General features: G+C 36.6%; 1 protein-coding gene across 4 annotated transcripts in view; it reads right to left on the bottom strand.

Moving 5' to 3' along the window:
• Positions 1–24,027, bottom strand: part of RAD51B (RAD51 paralog B) — a 752,909-nt gene that overhangs the window by 698,621 nt on the left and 30,261 nt on the right. For all 4 annotated transcript variants that reach the window (XM_057544527.1, XM_057544526.1, XM_057544525.1 and 1 more), the window contains exons 5-6: positions 12,866–13,002; positions 870–989 (exon numbers count right to left, since the gene is read on the bottom strand). In XM_057544527.1, the coding sequence (XP_057400510.1) occupies positions 870–989; positions 12,866–13,002 (257 nt within the window). The remainder of the gene's footprint in view (positions 1–869; positions 990–12,865; positions 13,003–24,027) is intronic.

The raw sequence follows: 24,027 nt of genomic DNA, 5'->3' as shown, positions 1-24,027 counted from the left end.
TCAGTCAACAACATGCTGTAAGCAGCCCTATGGAGAGACCCACATAGTGAGAACTAGAGGCCTCTCCAGGAAGAAAAGGAGGCCTTCCAGCAACTACATGAATGATTCTGGAATTCTCTAAGATTCTCCAGCCTCAAGCGACCCTTGAGATGACTACAACCCTGGCCAACAGCTTAACTGCAAGCTCTTGAGCAACCCTGAGCCAGAAATACTCAGCTAAGCCATTCCCAGATACCTAACCCTCAAAAACTATGTGAGGGCTTCCCTGGTGGCGCAGTGGTTGAGAATCCGCCTGCTAATGCAGGGGACATGGGTTCAAGCCCTGGTCTGGGAAGATCCCACATGCCGCGGAGCAACTAAACCCATGAGCCACAGCTACTGAGCCTGCGCGTCTGGAGCCTGTGCTCCGCAACAGGAGAGGCCGCGACAGTGAGAGGCCTGCGCACCGCAATGAAGAGTGGCCCCCGCTTGCCACAACTAGAGAAAGCCCTCGCACAGAAACAAAGACCCAACACAGCCATAAATAAATAAATAAACAAATAAATTAAAAAAAAAAAAAAAAAAAAAAAACTATGTGAGATAACAGATGTTTACTGTTTTAAGCTGCTAAACTTTGGGGTAATTTGTTAATGGAACAGTAGATAATATATCACTTAATTAGTTAAATCTAAAACATTTTATTCATTTAAAATATTTTTCATTTTTAAAGAAATACTTCAACCAATAGTAGTAAATAAAGAACACTGAAATAATCATTTCTCATAATCCTAATATGTAGGGACTTTTTTTTACTCAGAAGCTGAAAACATGAAAAACAAAAAATAAACCTTCAAAGTATTACTAAAATACCAAAATCTAAGACAGCATACCTTTGTAGAACTTCATCACAGCTGAGTTCCCGATAAAGATGAACTTTACTGCTTGTCAAAAGTAATTTTTCTTCAGTGTTAAAATATCTGGGAAAACGAGATTCTGCTATCTCAACCAGTCTGTGGAGGAAAAAATAGCACAAGCAAAAACAGTCAATATTTTTTTGCCATTTGCAGCAACATGAATGGAGGGCATTATGCTAAGTGAAATGAGTCAGACAGAGAAAGATGAATACTGTATGATATCACCTATATGTAGAATCTAAAAAAATACAACTAACTAGTGAATATAACAAAAAAGAGGCAGACTCATAGATACAGAGAACAAACTAATGGTTACCAGTGGGGAGGGGAGGGGCAATATAGGGTTTGGGGGTGTGGGAGGTTCAAACTACTGGGTTTAAGATAGGCTCGAGGGTGTATTGTACAACATGGGGAATGTAGCCAATATTTTGTAATAACTAAATGGAAAGTAACCTTTAAAAATTGTACCAGGGCTTCCCTGGTGGCGCAGTGGTTGGGAGTCTGCCTGCTAATGCAGGGGACACGGGTTCGAGCCCTGGTCTGGGAAGATCCCACATGCCGTGGAGCGGCTGGGCCCGTGAGCCACAACTACTGAGCCTGCGCGTCTGGAGCCTGTGCCCCGCAACGGGAGGGGCCGTGATAGTGAAAGGCCCGCGCACCGCGATGAAGAGCGGTCTCCGCACCGCGATGAAGAGTGGCCCCCGCTTGCCGCAACTAGAGAAAGCCCTCGCACGAACCGAAGACCCAACACAGCCAAAAATAAATAAATAAATAAATAAATAAATAAATAAAGTAGCTATAAAATAAATAAATAAATAAAGAAAGAAAAAAAAAGAAAACTTTAAAAAATAAAAAATAAAAAAAAAATTGTACCAAAAAATTAAAATACATAAATAAATAAATAGTCAATATTTAAGGCCACATAAATTTTACTTAGAAAACTCATAAGCCATAAGTAACACTGGAAAAAAAGCCTTATCAATAGAGCAGGTATTAAACAAAAAAGAGCAGGTGTAAGCAAAATGGCTTCATATACAATTATGGAATGTAAGCCCTCGTTTGTAAGCACTAAAAGAGATTACCAGTCAGAGCACAAGCCTAGCAAGGGCTTTTAATCTCATCTAATGCTGAGCAAGCAATATCTCTGAGGTTTAACATAAAAATATATGGTTTTTTACAAATGAAAATTTGACTAGCACCATATGTTTAGTAAATAAGAAAAATGCTTTCATTTTCAGAAATGAAATATATTTGAATATAGAATATTATCATTCTAATAATCAGATATCAGTAAATCTCCAAGTCTCAGACCAGAAAAATATGTTTTCTCAATTAAAACTTAAATACATACAAAATAAGTGCTATCCAATAGTTCCTTGGTAAACAGGAAACTATTTTCTAAACAAATGGATGTGTCCAATATTTCCTTAGTAAACAAAAAATTATTTTCTAAACACTGAATTCCGACCTCAAAGCTAGATCTAATGCATGGGGTAGGCCGAGCATTAGAGAGTGACAAGTTGAAACAGATGCAACTATAATCATTACTAATACAGGACATGGAGTGGTACTAGAAATTTCAAATATTTCTGGCTAAAAATACAAAAATGTAAATCTTTGAGTGTAATTGTCTCCTATTTAAAATGATACTTTATCAGCCCCATACTTAACCATCCAAGGGTGACTGGGAGGAAGGACAATAAATACTAAAACCATCCTATATTTTATGTTCCATTTAACAACACAAAAGTATAACAGAAGAGTGTTTTCATTTCTAAATAGTTAATGAGCTCCAAAAAGAGGCTGAGAATGTTAAAGAGAGAAAATAAGTTCCTCACATATGCCATACTCAGAAATGAAAGAGAAACTCTAAAACAGGAAAGAAAAAAAATAAAACTAGTTAATAACATTCTTTAAAAAGTATATTTTGAACAATTTGAAAAGAAAAGGAATCATTGGTTTGAACAGGAAGAGGAAAAATTACTTTAGGAGTAAGGAATAGTACCGAAAGTTGTGTAAAAAGTTGAGTACAGAATGGATCAAATGACCATTCAGGAAAAGTACTTGAGAGAGGGAGGCATAGGGACTGGAAAAAAAGGAGGAAATGAGGTAAGTGATGAAAGCAAGAAGAAATGAGATGACACTGGCAAAGCAGAATGGGCAAATTTTGAGAGTCTGGGGAAAATGTGTAAATTTCTTGATTAGGGCAACTATTTGCTGAGTTTAGTGCTAGTCAGAGAAGTCAGATAAAAAGCTCTGACACTTGGAACCTGCTGATTTTTAATAGGATAGGGATGGTGACACCTGCCAGAAACATGGAAGTTTTTCAAAATTTGGATACCCAGTCGCATTAGGAACCAGATTGAGAGTACCTAAGTCATTGGCAACAACAACTGAACAGCTGACAGGCGATAATAATTTTCTGAATCTAACACTAGGCTGGATTTCAACCAGCGGCTTGATGGTCAAAGGCTCTGGAAACTATTTCTGCTCTCTCGTTCCATTAAAGGCACCTCAGAAGGAGGGTGGTCAATGTGTGGACCTGAACTAACCTTATCCACAGTTACCATGCTGAATACCTGTATCAAATGGATATTTACATACAAATATGCTGTCATTTTCTATAAGTTTCTCCAAATGTTTTTTATTTTAGAAAAAGTATCTAAAAATATATAAATCAAAACCCAAATACAAATGTAGTATTCTATATGCCTCACATTAATCGTAGAATTTCTTATGACAATCTTCACCACAAAGATCTTTTTTGGTTACAGCAAGCAAAAGAAAAGATCTTATGTTTTCCTTCCAGACATTAATTACATAAAATTTGAAAGCAGTGCCATCTAGTGGACATCTTTTTTTTTAACGTGCTCTTTTCAAAAGAGGCATTTAAGATTCATTCATTCAATATTTGAGGACCTATTATATGTGAGGCACCATTCTAGGAGCTAAGGATACAGCTATGAACAACAACAACAAAACAAAACAAAAAAATCCTTCCCTCATGGAACTTACATGCTACTGAGAAAGACAAACAAATATATATTAACATGTCGGATAATATGTGCTTTAAAGAAAAGTGAATCAGGTTAAGGGAACAGATTGTGACAGACAGAAGTAAGAGCTATTTCATGGAGGGTAGTCTGGGAAAGCCTCTTTAATATGGTGACATTTGAGCAAAGGTTTAAGGGAGATGAGAAAGTGAACCATGTGGCTATCCAGTGAAACAGCACACAGGAAGAGAGAATTACAGCAAGTGCAAAAGTCCAGATGTGGGAAGATGCCTGGGGTGTTGGAGGAATAACAAGGAGGCTTGTAGTAGCTGGAACACAGGAACCAAGAGGCGGAATAAAAGGAAATAAGGTGAGAGAGCTAGCCAGGGGCCAAGATCACATGAGATTTTTACGTTTGTGGGTTTTGGGGGGTTTTTTTTTAGATTTCATTTAGTAAAATGCGAAACCTAGGATCAGGACCGACATGATCCAACTTCTTTTCTTTTCTTAAAGAATCACTCTAGCTACCAAACGTAGAAGAGGCTACGGAGGGGCGAGGGTGACAGCAAGATCAGCTAGTGCTGTCGTCCAGATAGAGATGATGACTTGACCTAGAGAACAGTTCAGGTGATTAGAAATAACTGCACTCCAGATACAGTTCCATAGAGGATCGAAGGGATTTCTTGACTAATCGGATGAGCAGCTGGAGAAATGGAATTATCATTCACTAAAGTGGAGAAGACTGGATTCAGATCAAGGTTTTTGTTATAAGTTCCTCCTGTTACTTCACAGCTCTTTTATAAAAGGAAAGAAAAGCTTTACGTTAGTGACCACGTGCCAACTTGAAACCAAACACATGCTTAATGTAAAAAAAAAAAAAAAAAGTTTTCCAAAATTCTAGTTGAAATCTAGCATCATAAATGTGCTGAAATATAAGTTTATGGTTTCTCAAAGCTTCATGTAATACTCTCCTGTTCATTAATTCAATATGTACTTGCTCAGTACTGTGGTATTACAAAGTATAATAACGTGAATCTATTAGTTCCTTACAGATTCCAGAATATTCCAATGTTTTGTTTTAGTGATAATAAGTACTTATGACTAATTTTCATTTTCTATCATAAAAACTCTTCAGGATCTCCCTCGCCACTAATTCACCTCGATTCACAAATGATAGAACAGCTGGAACTGAACTAAGAAAAACCTACTCAGACTCATGAAACCATCTCAAAAAATGGTAAAAGGGAATTTATCTCCCCTGTTGTTTGCCCCCTGGGTTAAAGATCTGGATTTGTACCAACTAGCAAGTAGGTAAATGGTCCTAAGACCACACTGGTATTGCCTTCAGAATCAGCCAAAGTCATGCTGGGCACTACCACTACATGCCTCTCCCTGATACACTGGTTCAGAAAGAGTGATACTCTAGGTAGTTTGGTAGGAATTAAAGGGCACTGGCTGTAGGGTACTTGGCACCCTCAGAAATGACATTAATACCAAGTACAAAACTTCCTTCAGATCTAAGCTTGGCCATTGCTTCCACATGGTACCAACACAACATATACCTCTCCTTTGTATACTTAGTTATAATAGTTATAATTTTACAATTTTGTGGTTACTTGATTTTCTTCCTCCCCTGTTGGACTACATCTTTCTTCCTAGTTTTCAAAGCTCTTCTGATTTCATGATATCTCAGGAATGCCTACTTCTGCCGCTTACAATTCCAATTCTATGTCCCACCTCCCCAAGTCTCCACCTTCCAGGGTCCTGGGTCCCATCTCCTGTTTCCCCAGATCCCTCCGTCCTCCTCATACACATATCCACTTGCAGTTCTAAGATTGCTTTATTTTCCTTTATCCATTTTATTTCTCCCAAAGTTTTATTTCAAAAATTTCTATTACTACTACCATCCATATTACCTCCTTTTTTATTCTTAACCTCCAGTTCCATCTTTTTCTAATTATCCCCAATAGGGATAATATAGTATTCATTCAATTCATGTATACTGGAATTTTCATGGCTGCCAAAATTTCCATAGACAGGTCACTAACCTATTTATCCATATTCTCAAGGTATGTACAGCATATAGCATCTAAGACTATATGAGACCCTAAGCATAAGTCCAATAGGTAAAACAAATAAAAACAGACTTTTCCTGAATCAATCAGAAGAAGGAGATCCAGAACTCTGCCTGTTTAGCATTCCCTTCTCCCCAAGGCAGTCCCTGAGTACCTGAGGGTTTAGCACCAGATTATACTATTATCTAATTATTAAGCAGTATGGAAATACAATTGCAGCCTGTGATGAACAAGCATGATTAACATACTTCTCAAAAATATGTAAAAATGAGCTAGCTAGTGTAGTGCTTTAAAAAAATATATAACTAACCATTCCAAAGTGCTTTTAAGTATATCACCCTCAAGGTTTTCTTTTTTCTTTTTTTTTTTCTTTCTTTCTTTCTTTCTTTCTTTATTTTTGGGCTGTGTTGGGTCTTCGTTGATGCGTGCAGGCTTTCTCTAGTTGCAGCAAGCGGGAGCTACTCTTCGTTGTGGTGCACGGGCTTCTCATTGCAGTCGCTTCTCTTGTTGTGGAGCACGGGCTCTAGGCGTGCGGGCTTCAGTAGTTGTGGCTGGTGGGCTCTAGAGTTCAGGCTCAGTAGTTGTGGCATACGGGCTTAGTTGCTCCGCGGCATGTGGAATCTTCCCGGACCAGGACTCAAACCCGTGTCTCCTGCATTGGCAGGCGGACTCTTAACCACTGCGTCAGCAAGGAAGTCCTTTCTTTTTTTTTAATACATTTTAAACTTCACTTATTTTTATTTATTCTTCCTCTGTTTTTTTCCTCCTTCTTGATAAAAAGATATCTAGCAACTTATTGACAGAAATTATTTTCCACTTTTTTCACTTACCCTAAATTCTCTATATGTTAATCCTTTAATCTTCCTTCATGTTAATCCTTCAATTCACTTTCACATTTGTGTTTTTCTTTTTTAACTGATTTTTTAAAATTCATTTATTTTTTAAATTTATTTTTGGCTGCGTTGGGTCTTCATTGCAGTGCACGGGCTTCTCACTGCGGTGGCTTCTCTTGTTGTGGAGCACAGGCTCTCGGAATGTGGGCTTCGGTGGTTGCAGCACGTGGGTTCAGTAGTTGTGGAACGCGGGCTTAGTTGCTCCGCAACCCGTGGGATCTTCCCAGACCAAGGCTCGAACCCGTGTCCCCTGCAATGGCAGGCGGATTCTTAACCACTGTGCCACCAGGGAAGCCCTCATTTGTGCTTTTCGGAGAGCTTGTTTGAAGGACAAAATGGAGACAATTATCCATCCATACATACATACATACAGAAAGCTAAAGCATATTCCTTTTTGGGTCTTATATTTTCCTGCTTTATCTTTTATCTAAGTCCAAAATCTATCCCAGTTGTGGCAGACACTATTAATTACCTACCAATATCCATTCCCACTTCTTCCTTGCTATGGGAACCCCAATTTTACTCAGGCAATTATGTTAACCAGCCCCATCACACTTGTTACAAATATGTTTTACCCTCACTTTTCCATCCTCCCTTGCATGTAGGGGTGACCAAGTGAGAAATCTGCAGGATTCCAGAGCGTGAAAAGAAAATCAGCAGAGGGGAGGAGGCGGCTACTCTGAAAAGTATATTTTCCTGATAAAAGATATAATTGGTTCTTTCTCTTCTCACTGACTCGAGCACAGAATGGATATTATGCTCAAAATGTACCAGCCCTAGGTCTCTATCATCACTGAGAGACAGAACCAGTGCCAGCAACCACCTACTCAGGTCTTCCTGTTATGGGGAAAAATATAAACCTCTTGTTTTTTAAGCCGCTGTTCTTTGTGTATCCAGTTGCTTGCAGGAGAAAGCTTTCCTAACTGATTGACCAACCTTCCCCAGTAACTCCAAATAGGGATCAAACAATATTGTAACAACACAAATGAAATGTGACCAAGCATCACAGAGCCAGCTCCATGCTCTGAGCTGCCATGACAAACTCCAGAAGGCACTATAAGAACACCAAGTCTGGCATCTACACAAAAGAGCAGAGGGACCTTTGATTCCACCTGACCCTAGCACCAGATGATCACACTTTTCAAGCGTTGTGGAGAATAGACTAGAAAAATAAAAACAATATACATCTCAACCCTTGTCTTCAAATGACCTTCATAAGAGTTCCTTGTGAATTATGCAACATAATTCAAACAAAAGGGACAAAAATTTTACCACTCCATTTTCCAGCCTGCCTCTAATGCAAGTACTAAGTAATATGTACATAGGCAGGAAAAGATAATGAAGGAAAATAATTAATACAGAGAATGCAAAAAGTAGCCAATTAGACTAAATGCAAAGACAAAGAAAAACAAACAAAAATCTCCACAAATTAATACGGAAAATGTAGACTAGTCACCTGCTACTGGATTTCACCTAATTCACTGATAGGTTTTTAACCTACTCTGAACTGTAATACTGATAACAATGAAATAATGCAACAGTTTAAGAAGACATTGTAAACTCAGCTTTGAAACTGGTGCAAAAAAAGCAAGAATCTGAACTGATGAGGATGAGTATAATTTTTGTGACTTGCTGTCTGAATTAAAAAAAAATAAAAAATCCCACAAGGACTCAGAGGCAAAGAATATACAAATCAATTTTCACTGCAAAGTAAAGGAGCTGTTACAGTGGAGGATTACTGGACTGAATGTCAATATTATGACATAGTATGAGTGTGTTTCATGTTTCGTAATTGCAATCATTGTTGCTTTTGTTGTGGTCATCCATGTACAATGCTTGGTGTCAGTCTATTTATCTCTTGTAAAAATAAAATACAGTGTGTGTGTGTGGAAAAAAAAAAAAAAAGCAAGAATCTAATTACAGTGAACTAAACTGCTGTTATCAGAATAACCTTAATCCTTCAATTCTTTAAGCAAATGCCCCAGGACCTTTGTAAGAGCTATTTATACATTAGCTATTTATTACCTAATTGGCTATTTAATACCTTCTTGGCTTATGAGTTGAAATCTAGTCATTGGCATTTTAAAGAGTACCTTTCACCTGGACAACCTGAGTGAGCCAATGTCTTTACCAGATTTAGCATCAAATATATTTGTATCAGCTTTAATATCAAATATGTTCCAACGTTCAGATTTCCAGCGGTGTCACATGTTTATGCTTCTGTTTTTGTTTTTTTTTTTACCATTTGTTAAAGATCCAAATAAGTTTATCACATTACAATTGATCACTATGTCTTTTTCCCAGCTTTACTGAGATATAATTGACATATAACATTGTTTAAGTTTAAGGTGTACAATGTGATGTGAGCAATACATCTTTTTGTTAAGCTCAATTTTTTTTTATTGAAGTATAATTGCTTTACAATGTTATGTTAGTTTCTGCTGTACAATGAAGTGAATCAGCTATACGTATACATATATCCCCTCTCTCGGACCTCCCTCCCACCCATCCCACCCATCTAGGTCATCACAGAGCACCAAGCTGACCTCCCTGTGCTATACAGCAGGTTCCAACTAGCTATCTAGTTTACACATGGTAGTGTATATATGTCTATCCTAATCTCCCAGTTCATCCCACCCTCCCCTTCCCCCCTGTGCCCACATGTCCATTCTCTATGTCTGCGTCTCTATTCCTGCCCTGCAAAGAGGTTCATCTGTACCATTTTTCTAAATTCCACATATATGCGTTAATATACGATATTTGTTTTTCTCTTTCTGACTTACTTCACTCTGTATGACAGACTCTAGGTCCATTTACATCTCTACAAATGACCCAATTTCATTCCTCTTTATGGCTGAGTAATACTGTTGGTGGGAATGTAAACTGATACAGCCACTATAGAGAACAGTATGGAGGTTCCTTAAAAAACTGAAAATAGAACTACCATATGACCCAGCACTCCCACTACTGGGCATATATCCTGAGAAAACTATAATTCAAAAAGACACATGCACCCCAATGTTCTTTGCAGCATTATTTACAATAGCCAGGACATGGAAGCAACCTAAATGTCCTCGATACATCTTTTAAGTCTCTTTTAATCCAAAAGTTTATCCTCCAAATCTTTTTTTTTAATCCTACAAATTGTTGTTTGTTGTTTTCCACAGTTTGGATTTTCTGATTACATCCCTCGGGTGTAGTTTCACGTGTTGCTCTCTTCTCTGTATATGTTGTAAACTGGTCGTTGGATCTGAAAGCTTGATCACTTTCTGGTTTGATTATTCTTCCATCAGCAAGTACCACAATGACTGGTTGCCTTTTTGTGATGCTAGCACACTTTTCTGTTTATGAACTGTTTTTATTCACGACACTTCTGACACCAAATGTGTGGGTTTTCTATACTAAGCAATTTTCCAGTTCCCTATGGACACCAACTGGGTGTCCTACAAGTCAATTCAATTCTAACACTAACTACTAGGAGTTAACTCAGACACCGCAGGTTAAAGTCTCAGACTCACAAGACTGCCCCCACTTCAGACATCAATCACAAGTCCCAGGCCTCTGGTACTTCAGACCAACCAGCTATAAATCGGGAGTACCATCCCCCCCAGCACCTCAATGTGTTCACCAACCCAGAAGCTCTCCAAACCCTATCAGTTAGAGGGATTTGTGGAGACTCCATTACATGGGCATGATTAATTAAATGGGAATGCTGATTGATCCATTTCTAGTCCCTCTTCCCTCCTCAGAGGTTGGGGAGGTAGGGCTGAAAGTTCAACCCTATAATTACCTGACCAGTTCCTCTGGCTACCAGCCCCCTTCAGATGCAATCTAGGGACCCACCAAGAGTCATCTCGTTAGCATAAACTCAGGTATGGTTGGAAAGGGGCTAATTACGAATAACAAATTATGCTCCTCTCAGCTCTATCACTCAGGAAATTCCAAAGGTTTTAGAAGTTTGTTTGTCAGTAACCAGGATGACAACAAAATATGTATGTATTATATCACAATATTCAGTTCTTAGATCACTAGATTATTAGGGTTTATAATTTGGTTATATTGTATCATTCCTTCATCATTTATTATTGGAATACTTCTATAAAAGAGACATTTGTTACTTAGTAATACAAATTCGTAATTTGTTACTTAGTAATACAGTTCGTATTGAAAAGAGAATAAATGCTTGATTTCCTTTTTTTTTTTTTAACTTATTTTCAAAATAATAAGTTGCTTCTCCAGAATTCTCCAATGGTAATCAATTTGTTGCTTTTCATTTTATTTATTTATTTATTTATTTATTTATTTATTTATTCATTTATTTTTGGCTGCGTTGGGTCTTCGATGCTGCGCATGGGCTTTCTCTAGTTGTGGAGAGCGGGGGCTACTCTTCATTGTGGTGCACAGGCTTCTCATTGCAGTGGCTTCTCTTGTTGTGGAGCACAGGCTCTAGGCATGCAGGTGTCTGTAGTTGTGGCATGCGGGCTCAGTAGTTGTGGTTCATGGGCTCCAGAGTGCAGGCTCAGTAGGTGTGGTGCACGGGCTTAGTTGCTCCACGGTATGTGGGATCTTCCCGGATCAGGGCTCAAACCCACGACCCCTGCATTGACAGGTGGATTCTCAACCACTGTGCCACCAGGGAAGTCCTGCTTTCCATTTCTTAATATTATAGACTCATGAATTTAAACATATTCCATGTGTTTCAATCAACTTCTATTATTGTTCTACTGGTGCTCAATTTGTTTCATCTTTGGCCAGTGGGAGCTCTTCAGGTTGACTCCAGAGTCCTTCTGACACTCCCGTAGCTAGTCGTTGATAGCTTTCTTGCTATCAGATAAGATGTCTCAGACTCAACTTAAAAACCTCCTAATACTCTGGTTTCTCTTCAGACTGAATAAATCTTTTGCCTTTTACTAAAACAAACAAACAAACAAACATTTCTGCTCCATAGCTAGAATCAGCCATTCCCCCATGGAACCCTCATTCCTTTTAGTAGGATATGGTATCTGGATTCCATGATCTGAGAGCAATTCCTTCAATTCCTGTCAATTCCTTCATTTATCAAACATTTTCTGAGCAGTTAGTATGTGTCAGTCATAGGATTTGGCTTTCAAGATACAAAGATATAACACAAACTCAAAGAGCTGACAAACCAGTGGCATATACATAGAAAGAATAGATAATCAAGACATGTAGAACAAAGCAAATAAGCTCTAGGCAAAATAATCCATTTGGAATTTATCTGGTCAGGTAATACACTTTGATCTTTGTAGTACTCTTAGAGAGAAATAAGTAAGATTCACTGTGATATAACTAGAGAAAGACCCAAAGAACTATACCTATACTATACCTTGGCTAAGAAAACAGAATTGAATCATTCTCTAGATATATAAAGCACTGCTACTTATGAACGTCAATCAGAGCAGGGGAAGAGGAGATCAGACTTATCTTCAGGTATACAGAGTTACACAAATGACTGAATGCCTTTCTCATAGAATGTTAAAATAAAGGTCCTTGCCAAACTAAGGAAATCTTTTCTTTCTAAGAATACATATACTGACCATCAGTGTGTTTCTTGCATTTAATACCATACTATTCCAAAGATTAAAGTAAAATATTTCTCAAGCAAAAAATGTTTTGAAAATTGCAATTTTTCCATTCACTAATATTTTACTTCCAACTAGAAATTACTTACAAAGCAGCTTACCTTTTGTCTGTCTTATTAACTTTCCCTCTTCTCCATTTTCTACTTACATACCTCTCTCTGTTTCTTAAACTTGTTTCTTCCTGACATTCTGCAAAACACAGCTTATTCAGGAACCCCACTCAAACCAATAAGGGATAGAAAAGGCAAAGAGAAATTGCTGCCTGTGTCAATTTTAAAAGGAAAATTCCTTTAAAACAGTATCTAACACTCTGTATTCTCAAAAATAAAAAATGTTAACTTGTTTGTAAATGTTACATGCTGTATATAAATTACAAAAATTATAATGAAAAATAATAAAATCTCCCACCTTTCAGCACTAAATGCTGACTCTGTGTCAATGTACACAACAGCTCCTTCTAATCCTCCCATGCTGGTAGGTAATGTAGCCAAAATGCTCATCATTATACAAAACTGCGTTTTTCCACAACCTGGTGGACCTGTAATCTAAAAAAAAAAAAAAAAAAAATTGTTATTTGTATAAACATGACAATCTAATCAAAGCAAAATCCTTTTAAGAACTTGCCACATATACAGTCCAACTAACCTGGGTTCCCAGAGAGAACATTCTAATACGCCCCTTGTATGTAATAAATTAACCTCTCCCCTATGCATCTGAACTGGTACTTAGTTATGCACCATCCTTGGGAGAAATGAGAAAATAGTCACCCAGACCATCCTCTGTGTTCTGTAGTTCAGATGAAAAACTGGTTGAGAAAGCCTTGAGGATTCATTTATAAATTCACAACTTGGAGTTCTATACCTCTTCCTCATTAAGACATTTATAGAAAGTTCTTGAAAATATTTAAGAGGCTTTAATAATTGGTTTAGCATTTGTTATAAATTGGCCTTTCAAAACAATTTTGTACTAGTCCCATTAAAAGGTACTTTGATCTTTATTCTTAAAAGTATTTAGGAGTAAAAGGTATTGATATATACAATTTAATTTCAAATGAATCAGAAAAAAAGTGTATGTGTCTCTGTGTGTGTCTGTGTAGAAGAGAGATAAAGCAAATAAAACAAAATTCAATAATTACTGAATCTAGGTGATTCATACTTTGAAGTGTATATTTTAAAATTTTAGTTGGTGGAAAGCTATTTTGAGATTATAAAATTCGAAAACAAGAGGGTATAGATGGAAAAGAATAGGACGTTAATCACAGGCATATTTGAGTCCAACAGGAAGTAGTTAACAAAAATTAATTTGAAAATATTAAAAATATTCCCTTTAACACGCTATTTGTCATACTGGCTGTGGCATACAAATTTTAAGAACCAAAACACTATCCCTTTTGTGAGGATAACACTAATGAACAATTTTTCACAATAGGAAGAAGGGAAAAGAAGAGGAGGAAAGGAGAGAAGAAAATCTCAGGTAAAGATGAACAAAAGTCCAAGCTAAGACTGAGACACACTAGATCTGAAGAAACTGTCTCAGATATACTATGAAGCCGGAAGAAATAAGAAGGGATGACCCAGGAGTCTAAATCATGGAGGCCAATGGTTCTCAAACATGAGTGAACATTAGAATCACCTGGCAAGCTCATTAACCAGCATTTCTGGTTAACAATAGGTCTGAAATAGGGCCTAATAATTTACATTTCTAGTAAGTTGACACTGATGCTGCTCTACATTTGAGAACCACTGTTTTTGGAATTTAGAGTAAGGGTACACTTCATTTATCAAAGCTTAACATTAAAAAAAACAAAGGCTCACAAGCTAGAAACCATGTGCTGATTTATAATCTCTAAAACAATGATTTAGACTTTTAGGATAAATAATTGCTGCTAGTAATAACAGTGTGCCAGATCATGAGTGATCAGTGAAAACTCCAAAGTTCTTTGATTACATACTCCAACAAACAAACCGAAAAAAATAAAATAAAAATTTTAGTATGAACCTCCAATATATTGCATATGTATTATATATATACTATTTTACTAATACATTCTATGCAGTATAAAACCACATAAAATAGGGATTAAAAAATAAAGATTACAAGCATTTAAAAATAGTTTCATATCTTGTTTTAATTCTAAAATACAATACAAATCAATAGTTTCATAACATATATTAGTTGTACAGATCTTTTCACTCTCATAAAAACTTATTAGCACTTTTAGTGGAGCAAAGATAATAATGAAAATAAATGAAACTATGTATGCTGTTTTTTAAATATTGATTTAAATATTTTGTAATTCAGTAACTGAAATGTCAGTTCCTAAGTTTTGCTTACTTCAGTACTTAACTGCAATGGCTCAATTACAGTTGAGAAGGTGATAATTGCAAAACTGCAAGGATTGAAATTAAAGAAATACATGATTTGTTGTACTTAGGAAATCATTATTTTTTTAATACCTTTTTCAATTATCAAAAGTTTCTGTTGAACTCTGGCTAATAAATTTCCATCTTCCCTCATATCAATTAATTATTCTTGTAAACTAATCAAAAGATATTGACTTTTAACATTTTTAACAACTGGTTTCACAATCAAAGGAAACTATTTGGAAGATTTCTTAACAGTATAGAAAATATTAAAGTTTTTTAAAGTGTGCAGATAGTAAAGTTTTCACAAGCTACACATCTTTGATGACAAAAATCCCATGATAAAAGAAACATTTCCGGGGCTTCCCTGGTGGCGCAGTGGTTGAGAATCTGCCTGCCAATGCAGGGGACACGGGTTCGAGCCCTGGTCTGGGAGGATCCCACATGGCGTGGAGCAACTAGGCCCGTGAGCCACAGCTACTGAGCCTGCGTGTCTGGGGCCTGTGCTCGCAACAAGAGAGGCCGCGACAGTGAGAGGCCCGCGCACCGCGATGAAAGTGGCCCCCGCTCTCCGCAACTGGAGAAAGCCCTTGCACAGAAACGAAGACCCAACACAGCCAAAAATAAATAAATAAATAAATGAATTTATTTATTTAAAAAAGAAACATTTCCAAGCAATGATTTGAAAAACACTCTGTATTTTGATCTCTGTCTTTTAAGAAGCAGTTACTTTCGCACTCATTGTAAAAATATCCTTTACTTTGAAGGGATGGAATAAGAGTGTTCCATTGGTTGCTTGCTTGCTTGATTTTCAGTCTGCTAGGTGGCATATTACATAGCCACTTGTTATACAAAAAGTGTCAGCAAATTTGACATATCTTGCCTTTTCATTTTAAAAAAGTTTCACTCAAAAAACAAAAAAAGTTTCACCCATCTTTAAATTCAACAGTCTTTTACAATCTTTGCTGTAAAATAACCACAGAAGCTCTTGTGATTCAAATGACTTTCATGGTCACTCCTCATCTCATTACAGACTATACTACAAAGAGTCAATACTTTACCAGTCAGGTTTTTATAAAAATTGTACCATCCTGAAGCACTCTTCACACATCTGACATCAGCTTCTGTGTTGCTATAGACTGCCTAAGGATGATGTAACCGAAAAATTCAGAGTTTTACAGAGAACATTCGTATACCCACCACCTAGACTCTGCAACTGCCATTTTATTGTTACTATACTATAGTACAGTATACTACTACACTATACTATCCATCAATCCATCCTTCTATCCATTCATCAGTCCATCTTAGATGTTTTTAAATGCATTTCAAAGTAAGTCAAAGACATAAATATACTTTCACCTAACAGTTCAGTGTGTATATAATTAACCTGAGTTTAATGTGTATGATTTTTTTTTCTTTTAAGGTAAATTTTACACACAATGAAATGCCCAAATCTTGAGTGTATCATTTGATGAGTTTCAGCAAATGTATATACATATGCAATCTAAACCCCTGTCAAAGTCGGAACATTAACATTACTACCAGGAAATTCCCTCATAAACATTGCTTTATATTCAAGAAGTCATTTATTTTTGAGAATATATCTTCCTTGATACATCTTTACTTTTGTGGCCCAAAACTAATTTAGTTCATGTATTTCATTACTGAAACAGAATCTAGCTTATTAATACGATAATCTGAGCCCTGTTAGAAACTTCTGTACTTTTATTATATAGCATCTTTCCACAATGAATAACGTTTTAATTCTTGATGCTTATCATCAGCAATGATTTCCATCTGAAAGTATTTATTCGCAAAAGAATCCATTTAAGTTGTTGCCATGTTGTTTCCTATGTCTTATTTCATCCACTTTACTGTAACAGGACAGGAAGAACAAGAGTGTCCCTGACAGTATTAACAATGTATTGCATTTGATCTTTTGCTCTTAAGAAAACCCAAAAGAGGCTTTTAAATATCTATTATTAATTTTAGTGAAATTTTTCTAGATATTGAATATGTATCACATGACTTTAAATGTCACTGAAAAACCTGTGGAGATTTGTCTTCCTGTGATGTGTTTCTTAACTATGATGGCTTCCTACTATCATTTGCCAGTATTTCAAGGAACAAAATAACAGAGGAAGTTTCACTGTTAACAATAATGGATACGATTCCATATATCAAACTGTTTTCTTTATAATTTCAAATATTTTGGATGTCTTCACAGATGAGATTAGACTGTCATTGATTTTTACTTCATTAATTGTAGGAGAGTCATCAGCTCTGACTTTTATGTACATGTGGTTCACTTCTGCTCACATTATTAGTATTGCCTTCAATATATAGTTTCTTTGCAGGAATCTGTTTATGCCATTTGTCTGCTTTGTGAGGTATGATTTAGTTAAATCAATAAATCCACCTAACTAGGTACATGCAGAACTATAATTCATCCCAATATGTTGAAAATAAAGATACAATCAAGGTGCCCCTGTCAACCTTCTGTATCCTTTCCTCATGGACTATACCTGACACATGACAGTCAAACATACAGACCAAGTGAGGATGCCAGTGTCAATCCACTTATTAAATATCAATAAAGGTTTATTTCATGTTTTAAACTGAAATACAAATAAAAGTTCTAATATCTTCTTCCCACAACCCAATGGGCCATCTTACATACTGTCCTTTGGAGACTGGTAGTTTTGAAGAGCCCAAAACACTTTTCATGGACCTTTTATCATCATCAAGGACAACATGGATCAAATTAATCACCAGACATCAGAGCAAAGGAAACTTCTATCAATAATAGTTGAAAGGGGATCTTGAAAATGAGAAATGATGACTCTTCAGAGTGCTAACTAACGGAGGAACAAAGGACTTCCTTTCTATACGTAGTATCTACATGCCCGGTTTTAGATATGTTCTAAGATTCAATGAGCTTAAACCCATGAAATGCTTTGTGATTTTTAGTGGAAAGGTGAAACAAGCCCCCAATTTAAAAACATTTTTTAAGATGTTATATATGAATATATTCAGGAAAGTATCAAATACCATGATACTGTGTTCTTATTATTCCATCTTCAAAGAAAACATGTAAAAAAAAATCTGAAGTTGAACAAATGTAACTGGTATTTTACCTGCATCATTATTTTTATGTACTGATTCAGTACAGTCTTGAGAAAAGTAGAATATCACATGAATAACATAAGATTTCTGGGTTCATTTGGTTTTTGTATGCTTGCTTTACTTTGCATTCAAATTTGGATATTAACATTTTCTTTAAACTATAATAACTGATTTCTAATTCTTTAGCAACCTCAGATCATTTTCATATATTTTTCCTCTCTAACCTCAAAAAAATATGCTATATGCAATTTTTATGGGCTGGCTGGAGTTAAATTTCATTATTTTTTCAGGTTTACTTAGTGGGTTAAAACATTTCAACATTAATAATTTTTAGCTTCAGATAGTTTAGCTCTGACTTCTAGCAGCCAAACCACAAAATTTCAAATTGTGTTCAGTTCCCAGGTTCAGCTCCAATGGTGGTTAGAAAGAGAGAACATGCCAAACCAGAATAGTCTAAGTGATTTGCTTCTTGGAAACTCAGAGTGAATACAGCATTTACACACGGAAGACACCAGTAAAATACAATTAGCTTCATAGAGTTAGAGCCTGAGTTTCAACAATCCTGCATGAGAAATGTAAAAGAACAGAAAGAAAACAACTGGTAGTGCAAATCACTAGAATATCAACAAGGAAGCAAATATTAGCAATTGCCTTAAAGGGGGAAGAGAATTATTACCAAGAAAAGAAAGTCTAATTATATTAAAGTGAAAATGAAGCCTAGTCATTTTAGTCTTAAAAAAGATTCACTGGTAGAGATGAATGTGAAACCTGGACCTATTGGGGCCTAAAATCTTACCTAGTAACTCTTCCCCACATTCAAAATAGGGGCATAAGGATGGGGCAATCCACCAAGCCAATACTTTGCAGAGAAAATTTAAGGACTGCCTGGTTCTGATCTGAGAAAAGAGCACGTGGAAACGTCATAGCATCTTTTTAATGGCCCCCTTCCCCCAGCATCTAACTACCCGTCTCCATGTGCTCTACTATTATGTATAAATACGATTAGGTCTTCAGACCTACAGAATTCTTTTTAAGAGTCACTCTCTGAATCCTAAAACAAACAGACAAAGAAACAAAAAGCAAACAATCTCAGAAAGGTTGGGTAGCTCTTTGCCTTGTGAAAGAAATCTTCATCTTAAATTACTTTATATCAACAAGTGGAAGATTTCATATCTTAAATTCTGTCCACCACTCCCTCTTACTCAATACTGACAACTGCTGTTTTTAAAGTAAATGGGAAGGGAAGGAAAAAAAGAAGGGAGGGGAACAGAACAGAAAAAAAAGCAAGAGGACATGGAAATGACAAGTACCACAAGCTTCACGGTAAAAAAAAAAAAAAAAAAATCAAACTGTCAAGAGGTATAATAATTTATTTAACAATCATATAATATGTGCCATATAAAAGACTTTATGAAACCTTTATGGAGAAAGAGGTTCATTTCTAAATCAGGAAATGAGTGAAGAATTAGGAATAATGATTCAATCAACCACATAAGCTAAACTCCTGTACTAGGACAAAGGCCTGGTTGTCCTGCCTTTCAAAACACTGGGCAGGATAAACAAATCCCATCAGCAGACCACATTCAAGGAACGCTGATTAGAAATCTCTCCCTAGTTTTCCTACTGCTGTTGCTGCACGTGGAGCCGACCAGAATCTGACTGCAGCTTGAAGGAGATGAGACCCACCCTGGCCAACCTGCAGACCCATGAGCAAGAAAAATTACTGTTTGCTGTTGTTGTAAGCAGACTTGAGCAGCCAAAATTGACTGATAAAGCATTTATGTTTTATACTTCACTGTTGATACATTTCTATATATGCCAAGGCCCTTGTGGACACTTGAATTTACAAGCCCTGACTTATTGTCTCCTGTGATCTTTAGACCACAGCCCACCCTGCCAACTAAAAAGAAGCAGAACTGAAATATTTAACTGTTCTGAGGAAAAGTTAGGAAGCCGAAACAGGACTCTGGCGTCCTGCCTCTACCTTTTTGGGACAGTAGGATGGTCACTTCCAAAGCAAAACTGCCCTACTCAAGAAGGACACCTGGTCTCCTTAAATCATGAACAAAGCATAGAAATGACTCAGGAAACACAAATAATGTAGACACGTGCTACATTGTTTCTCATTATTTACAGCAAGGATCTGGGTGTAATCATTACTCTTAAATGTCGTAAAGATTTGGCAGTGCTTCACAGGTTTACCCTTCCAGAGGTACTCTCCAAACAAGACATGCAGATGCTACATCTCTTTTCGCTGACATGAGTTTGGACCAGTACTCTAGTCCTGTAATCTCTGGATTACAGTATGAAAATACCTTTTTTAATGATCCCTTTATAATATTTATTTTATTTATTTATTTATTTCTGGCTGTGTTGGGTCTTCGTTTCTGTGCGAGGGCTTTCTCCAGTTGCGGCAAGCGGGGGCCACTCTTCATCGCGATGCGCGGGCCTCTCACTATCGCGGCCTCTCCCGTTGCGGAGCACAGGCTCCAGACGCGCAGGCTCAGTAATTGTGGCTCACGGGCCCAGTCGCTCCGCGGCATGTGGGATCCTCCCAGACCAGGGCTCGAACCCGTGTCCCCTGCATTGGCAGGCAGATTCTCAACCACTGCGCCACCAGGGAAGCCCTAATGATCCCTTTAAATACAACCTTTAATTTTACCTAATCACATCAGCATCTTTGTCATGCACTCTCAGCAGGGATGACAGTGACCCCAAAGGCAAAACTTGGTTTTGATTGGGGAGGAGGGATTTTACTCTTTTTCCATATAAAGCACAGATCCACATACAGTACATAAACAGATATACAGTATATCTATGGTACTAAAATCTCGTGGGGGGTGGGGGTTTATTAGGGGAAAAAGTGTCTAAAAAGCTCCTTAGGGGGTGATAATGAAAAAAAGATTGAGAAACACTGATCTGATCTGTATTACCTCATGTGAGAAGGCTACCATTACATGGTCTGATCTCCACATAATGCAAACATTTAAAGTTTAAACTTTAAACATATCTTTACTACCAATACTGTTATAATAGATGCAGAATTATCTGCTTATATATTCCATAAGTGAGGAATTTGATGTCCTCTGAGAATGAGACAAAGCCCTGTAGCTCACTTCCATTAGTGATTCAGCAGAGTTGGTTTCTCTTTGATTTCTCCTCTGCTGCTTTGCCTTTGGCATGAGTAGCACTTCTCTAATTCCACTTTTAATCTTGGTGCTGTAACTGAACATACACAGATTCAGTGCAGTTCACATAAATCAAAACTGATGATAAATAAATTAGGGTGTTTTGAAGTCAGAGTCAGGAAAGAGCAGCTATAAAAGTGACAGCAGAATGTTTCCAGATTTATTCTTACTCCCTCAAGTCATCTCCAGGCCTAGTCTAAGTTTACTCAACTAGATGCCTTACCTCTTACCTTCACCAGATCTAACTTCTATCTGATATCCAGCACTCCAGGTTTGAACTTTTCACCAGAAACAAAGATCGTGCAATGCAATTTAGTTAGACATCTCCACTGAGACCTGTATGAGTTATTGCTATGTAACAAATGACCACAAACCTAGCAGCTTTAAAACAACACCCGTTTATTATCTGACAGTTCTGTAGGTCAGTGAGCCACTTTGGAGGCATCTCCTCTAGCTCCAGTCAAGTTTTCAGATAATGGCAGCCTCAGCCAATATCTTAACTGTAATCTCATGAGAGACCAGAACCAAAAACAGCCAGCTAAGCTGCTTCTGAATTCCTGACTCACAGAAATTGTGTGAGATAATAAGCATTTATTAATGTTTCTAGCCACGAAGTTTTGGAATGATTTGTTAAACAGCAGTATGTAACCACAATTATATAAATAAATATGTAGATATAGATATATAGAATCAGAGATATTCAACTTTAAAACTTGTAAGAAAAAAACTTCTAAAATAAAAGAATCACTGATGTTTATTAATAAAAAATCAATGAAGTAGAAAAATCATATTCCTTAAATGTACTATATTGAAAAACAAATGGCATACAAACGAAAGTAAATATTGTACCATGAAAGAATAATAACATTAAAAGTTCCTCAAGTTTGGCTTATTCAAAGACCAAAGAGGAGAGTGTAGGAGAGACAGCAAGAACCAAAACATTATAGCAAACAAGTACTAAAGAAGTGCTAAAAAATAAATAAATGAAAACAAATTCATTCATTCAATTAATATTTATTATGTACCTTCTACCTGTGCTAATACTGTGGATGTAATAAGAAGAAGAAGAAGATAATCCCTGCCCACTTGGAATTTATTCTCCAATGAGGAAGACATACATTAACTAATCACACAAACAGTAAACCTTTAACGGTGACAAGTGCTACACAGAAGAACCATAGTACATGGTTCAGTTCTCCAGTAATACACAATTCTAAATCTGTTAATTTAAACATAATAAAATAGGCTCAAAATATACAAAATAATAGAACTACAAGTAAATTTGTTAACAATATAACAGAGTATTTTAATAATCCTCTCTGAATTAGTATCAGGTCAGGTTGAGAAAAAAAATCAGCAAAGACAAAGAAGAGTTGAACAACCCAAATTACAAGCTTAATTTAATGGCCGCAGGCAGAACACACAATCAGAGAATAATCATTCTTCTCATGGACACACGGGACACTTACAAAAGTTGATCACATATTAATCCTTAAAACAAGTTTCAGGGACTTTCCTGGTGGCACAGTGGTTAAGACTCCATGCTCCCAATGCAGGGCGCATGGGTTTGATCCCTAGTCAGGGAACTAGATCCCACATGCATGCCACAACTAAGAGTTCGCATGCCACAACTAAGGAACCGGTGAGCCGCAACTAAGGAGCCCTTGAGCCACAACTAAGGAGCCTGTCTGCCACAAATAAGGAGCCCATCTGCCACAACTAAGGAGCCCGCCTGCTGCAACTAAGACCCGGAGCTACAAAATAAAAATAAATAAATAAATAAATATTAAAAAACAACAACAACAACAAGAAGTCTCAGAAAATTTCTGAGACTCAATATCACACAAAATTCTCTGACCAAAATGCAATTAGGTTGACAATCTAATTAAAATGTGAAAGGTAAATTTTTAATTAAATAATTCAGATATTCAAACATTCCAAAAAAACATGAGTTAAACAAGTAATCATAATGGAAAATTTTAAATACTATTAGAACTAAATAAAAATGAAAATACTTTATCACAAAAAAGAATGCAGCAAGAAAAATTCATAGCCTTACAAGCTCAGAGTAAAAAGAAGAAAAACTGAAAATTAATTAATTAAATGTGTAATTTAAGAAGTTGGGGGGTGGTGATAAGAATCCCAGAAAAAACAATTAGATAGAGGGAGATAATAAGAAAATACCAGAAATCATGGAAGTAGAAGACAAGGAAAACCAACAAAGAACCAAAACAAAAAGCACAGTTCTTTGAAAAGACTATAAAATACTCAAACCTTTGACCAGATCTTTTTAAAAGGAAGGGAAAGAGAAGACAAAGTCAATAATATTAGGAATGAAAAGGGTGGGTAGAACCACATATAAAACCAGATTTAAAGACAAGGAGAATACAGTGAAAACTTTTATGACAATAAATTTTCAAACTTAAAGAAAATGGGCAAATTCCTAAAAATATCATTCACCAAAACTACTTGAAAGAAATAAAAAACCTGAATAGTCCTTTAATCATTAAAATAATTTATTTAATTGTGTTAATTTTCCCACAAGTACCAAGATCAGACAATTTTTCAGGCAAGTTCTACCAAATTTTCAAGAAACAATTCTCAACTTATACAAACCATTACAGAATATAAAAAAAGAGGAGATATTCCACAATTCACTTTACCACTTAATTCAAAATAGATCACACAAAAATTAACTCAAAATAGATCACAGACTACATGTAAAACCTAAATATAAAACTCTAGAAGAGGGCTTCCTTGGTGGCGCAGTGGTTGAGAATCTGCCTGCTAATGCAGGGGACACGGGTTCGAGCCCTGGTCTGGGAAGATCCCACATGCCGCGGAGCAACTAGGCCCGTGAGCCACAATTACTGAGCCTGCGCGTCTGGAG

Source organism: Balaenoptera acutorostrata, chromosome 3, assembly GCF_949987535.1.
Source record: "Balaenoptera acutorostrata chromosome 3, mBalAcu1.1, whole genome shotgun sequence".
Lineage (NCBI taxonomy): Eukaryota > Metazoa > Chordata > Mammalia > Artiodactyla > Balaenopteridae > Balaenoptera > Balaenoptera acutorostrata.
Note: the sequence above shows the minus strand (reverse complement) of the source record. Positions and strands in the feature narration are given on the sequence as shown.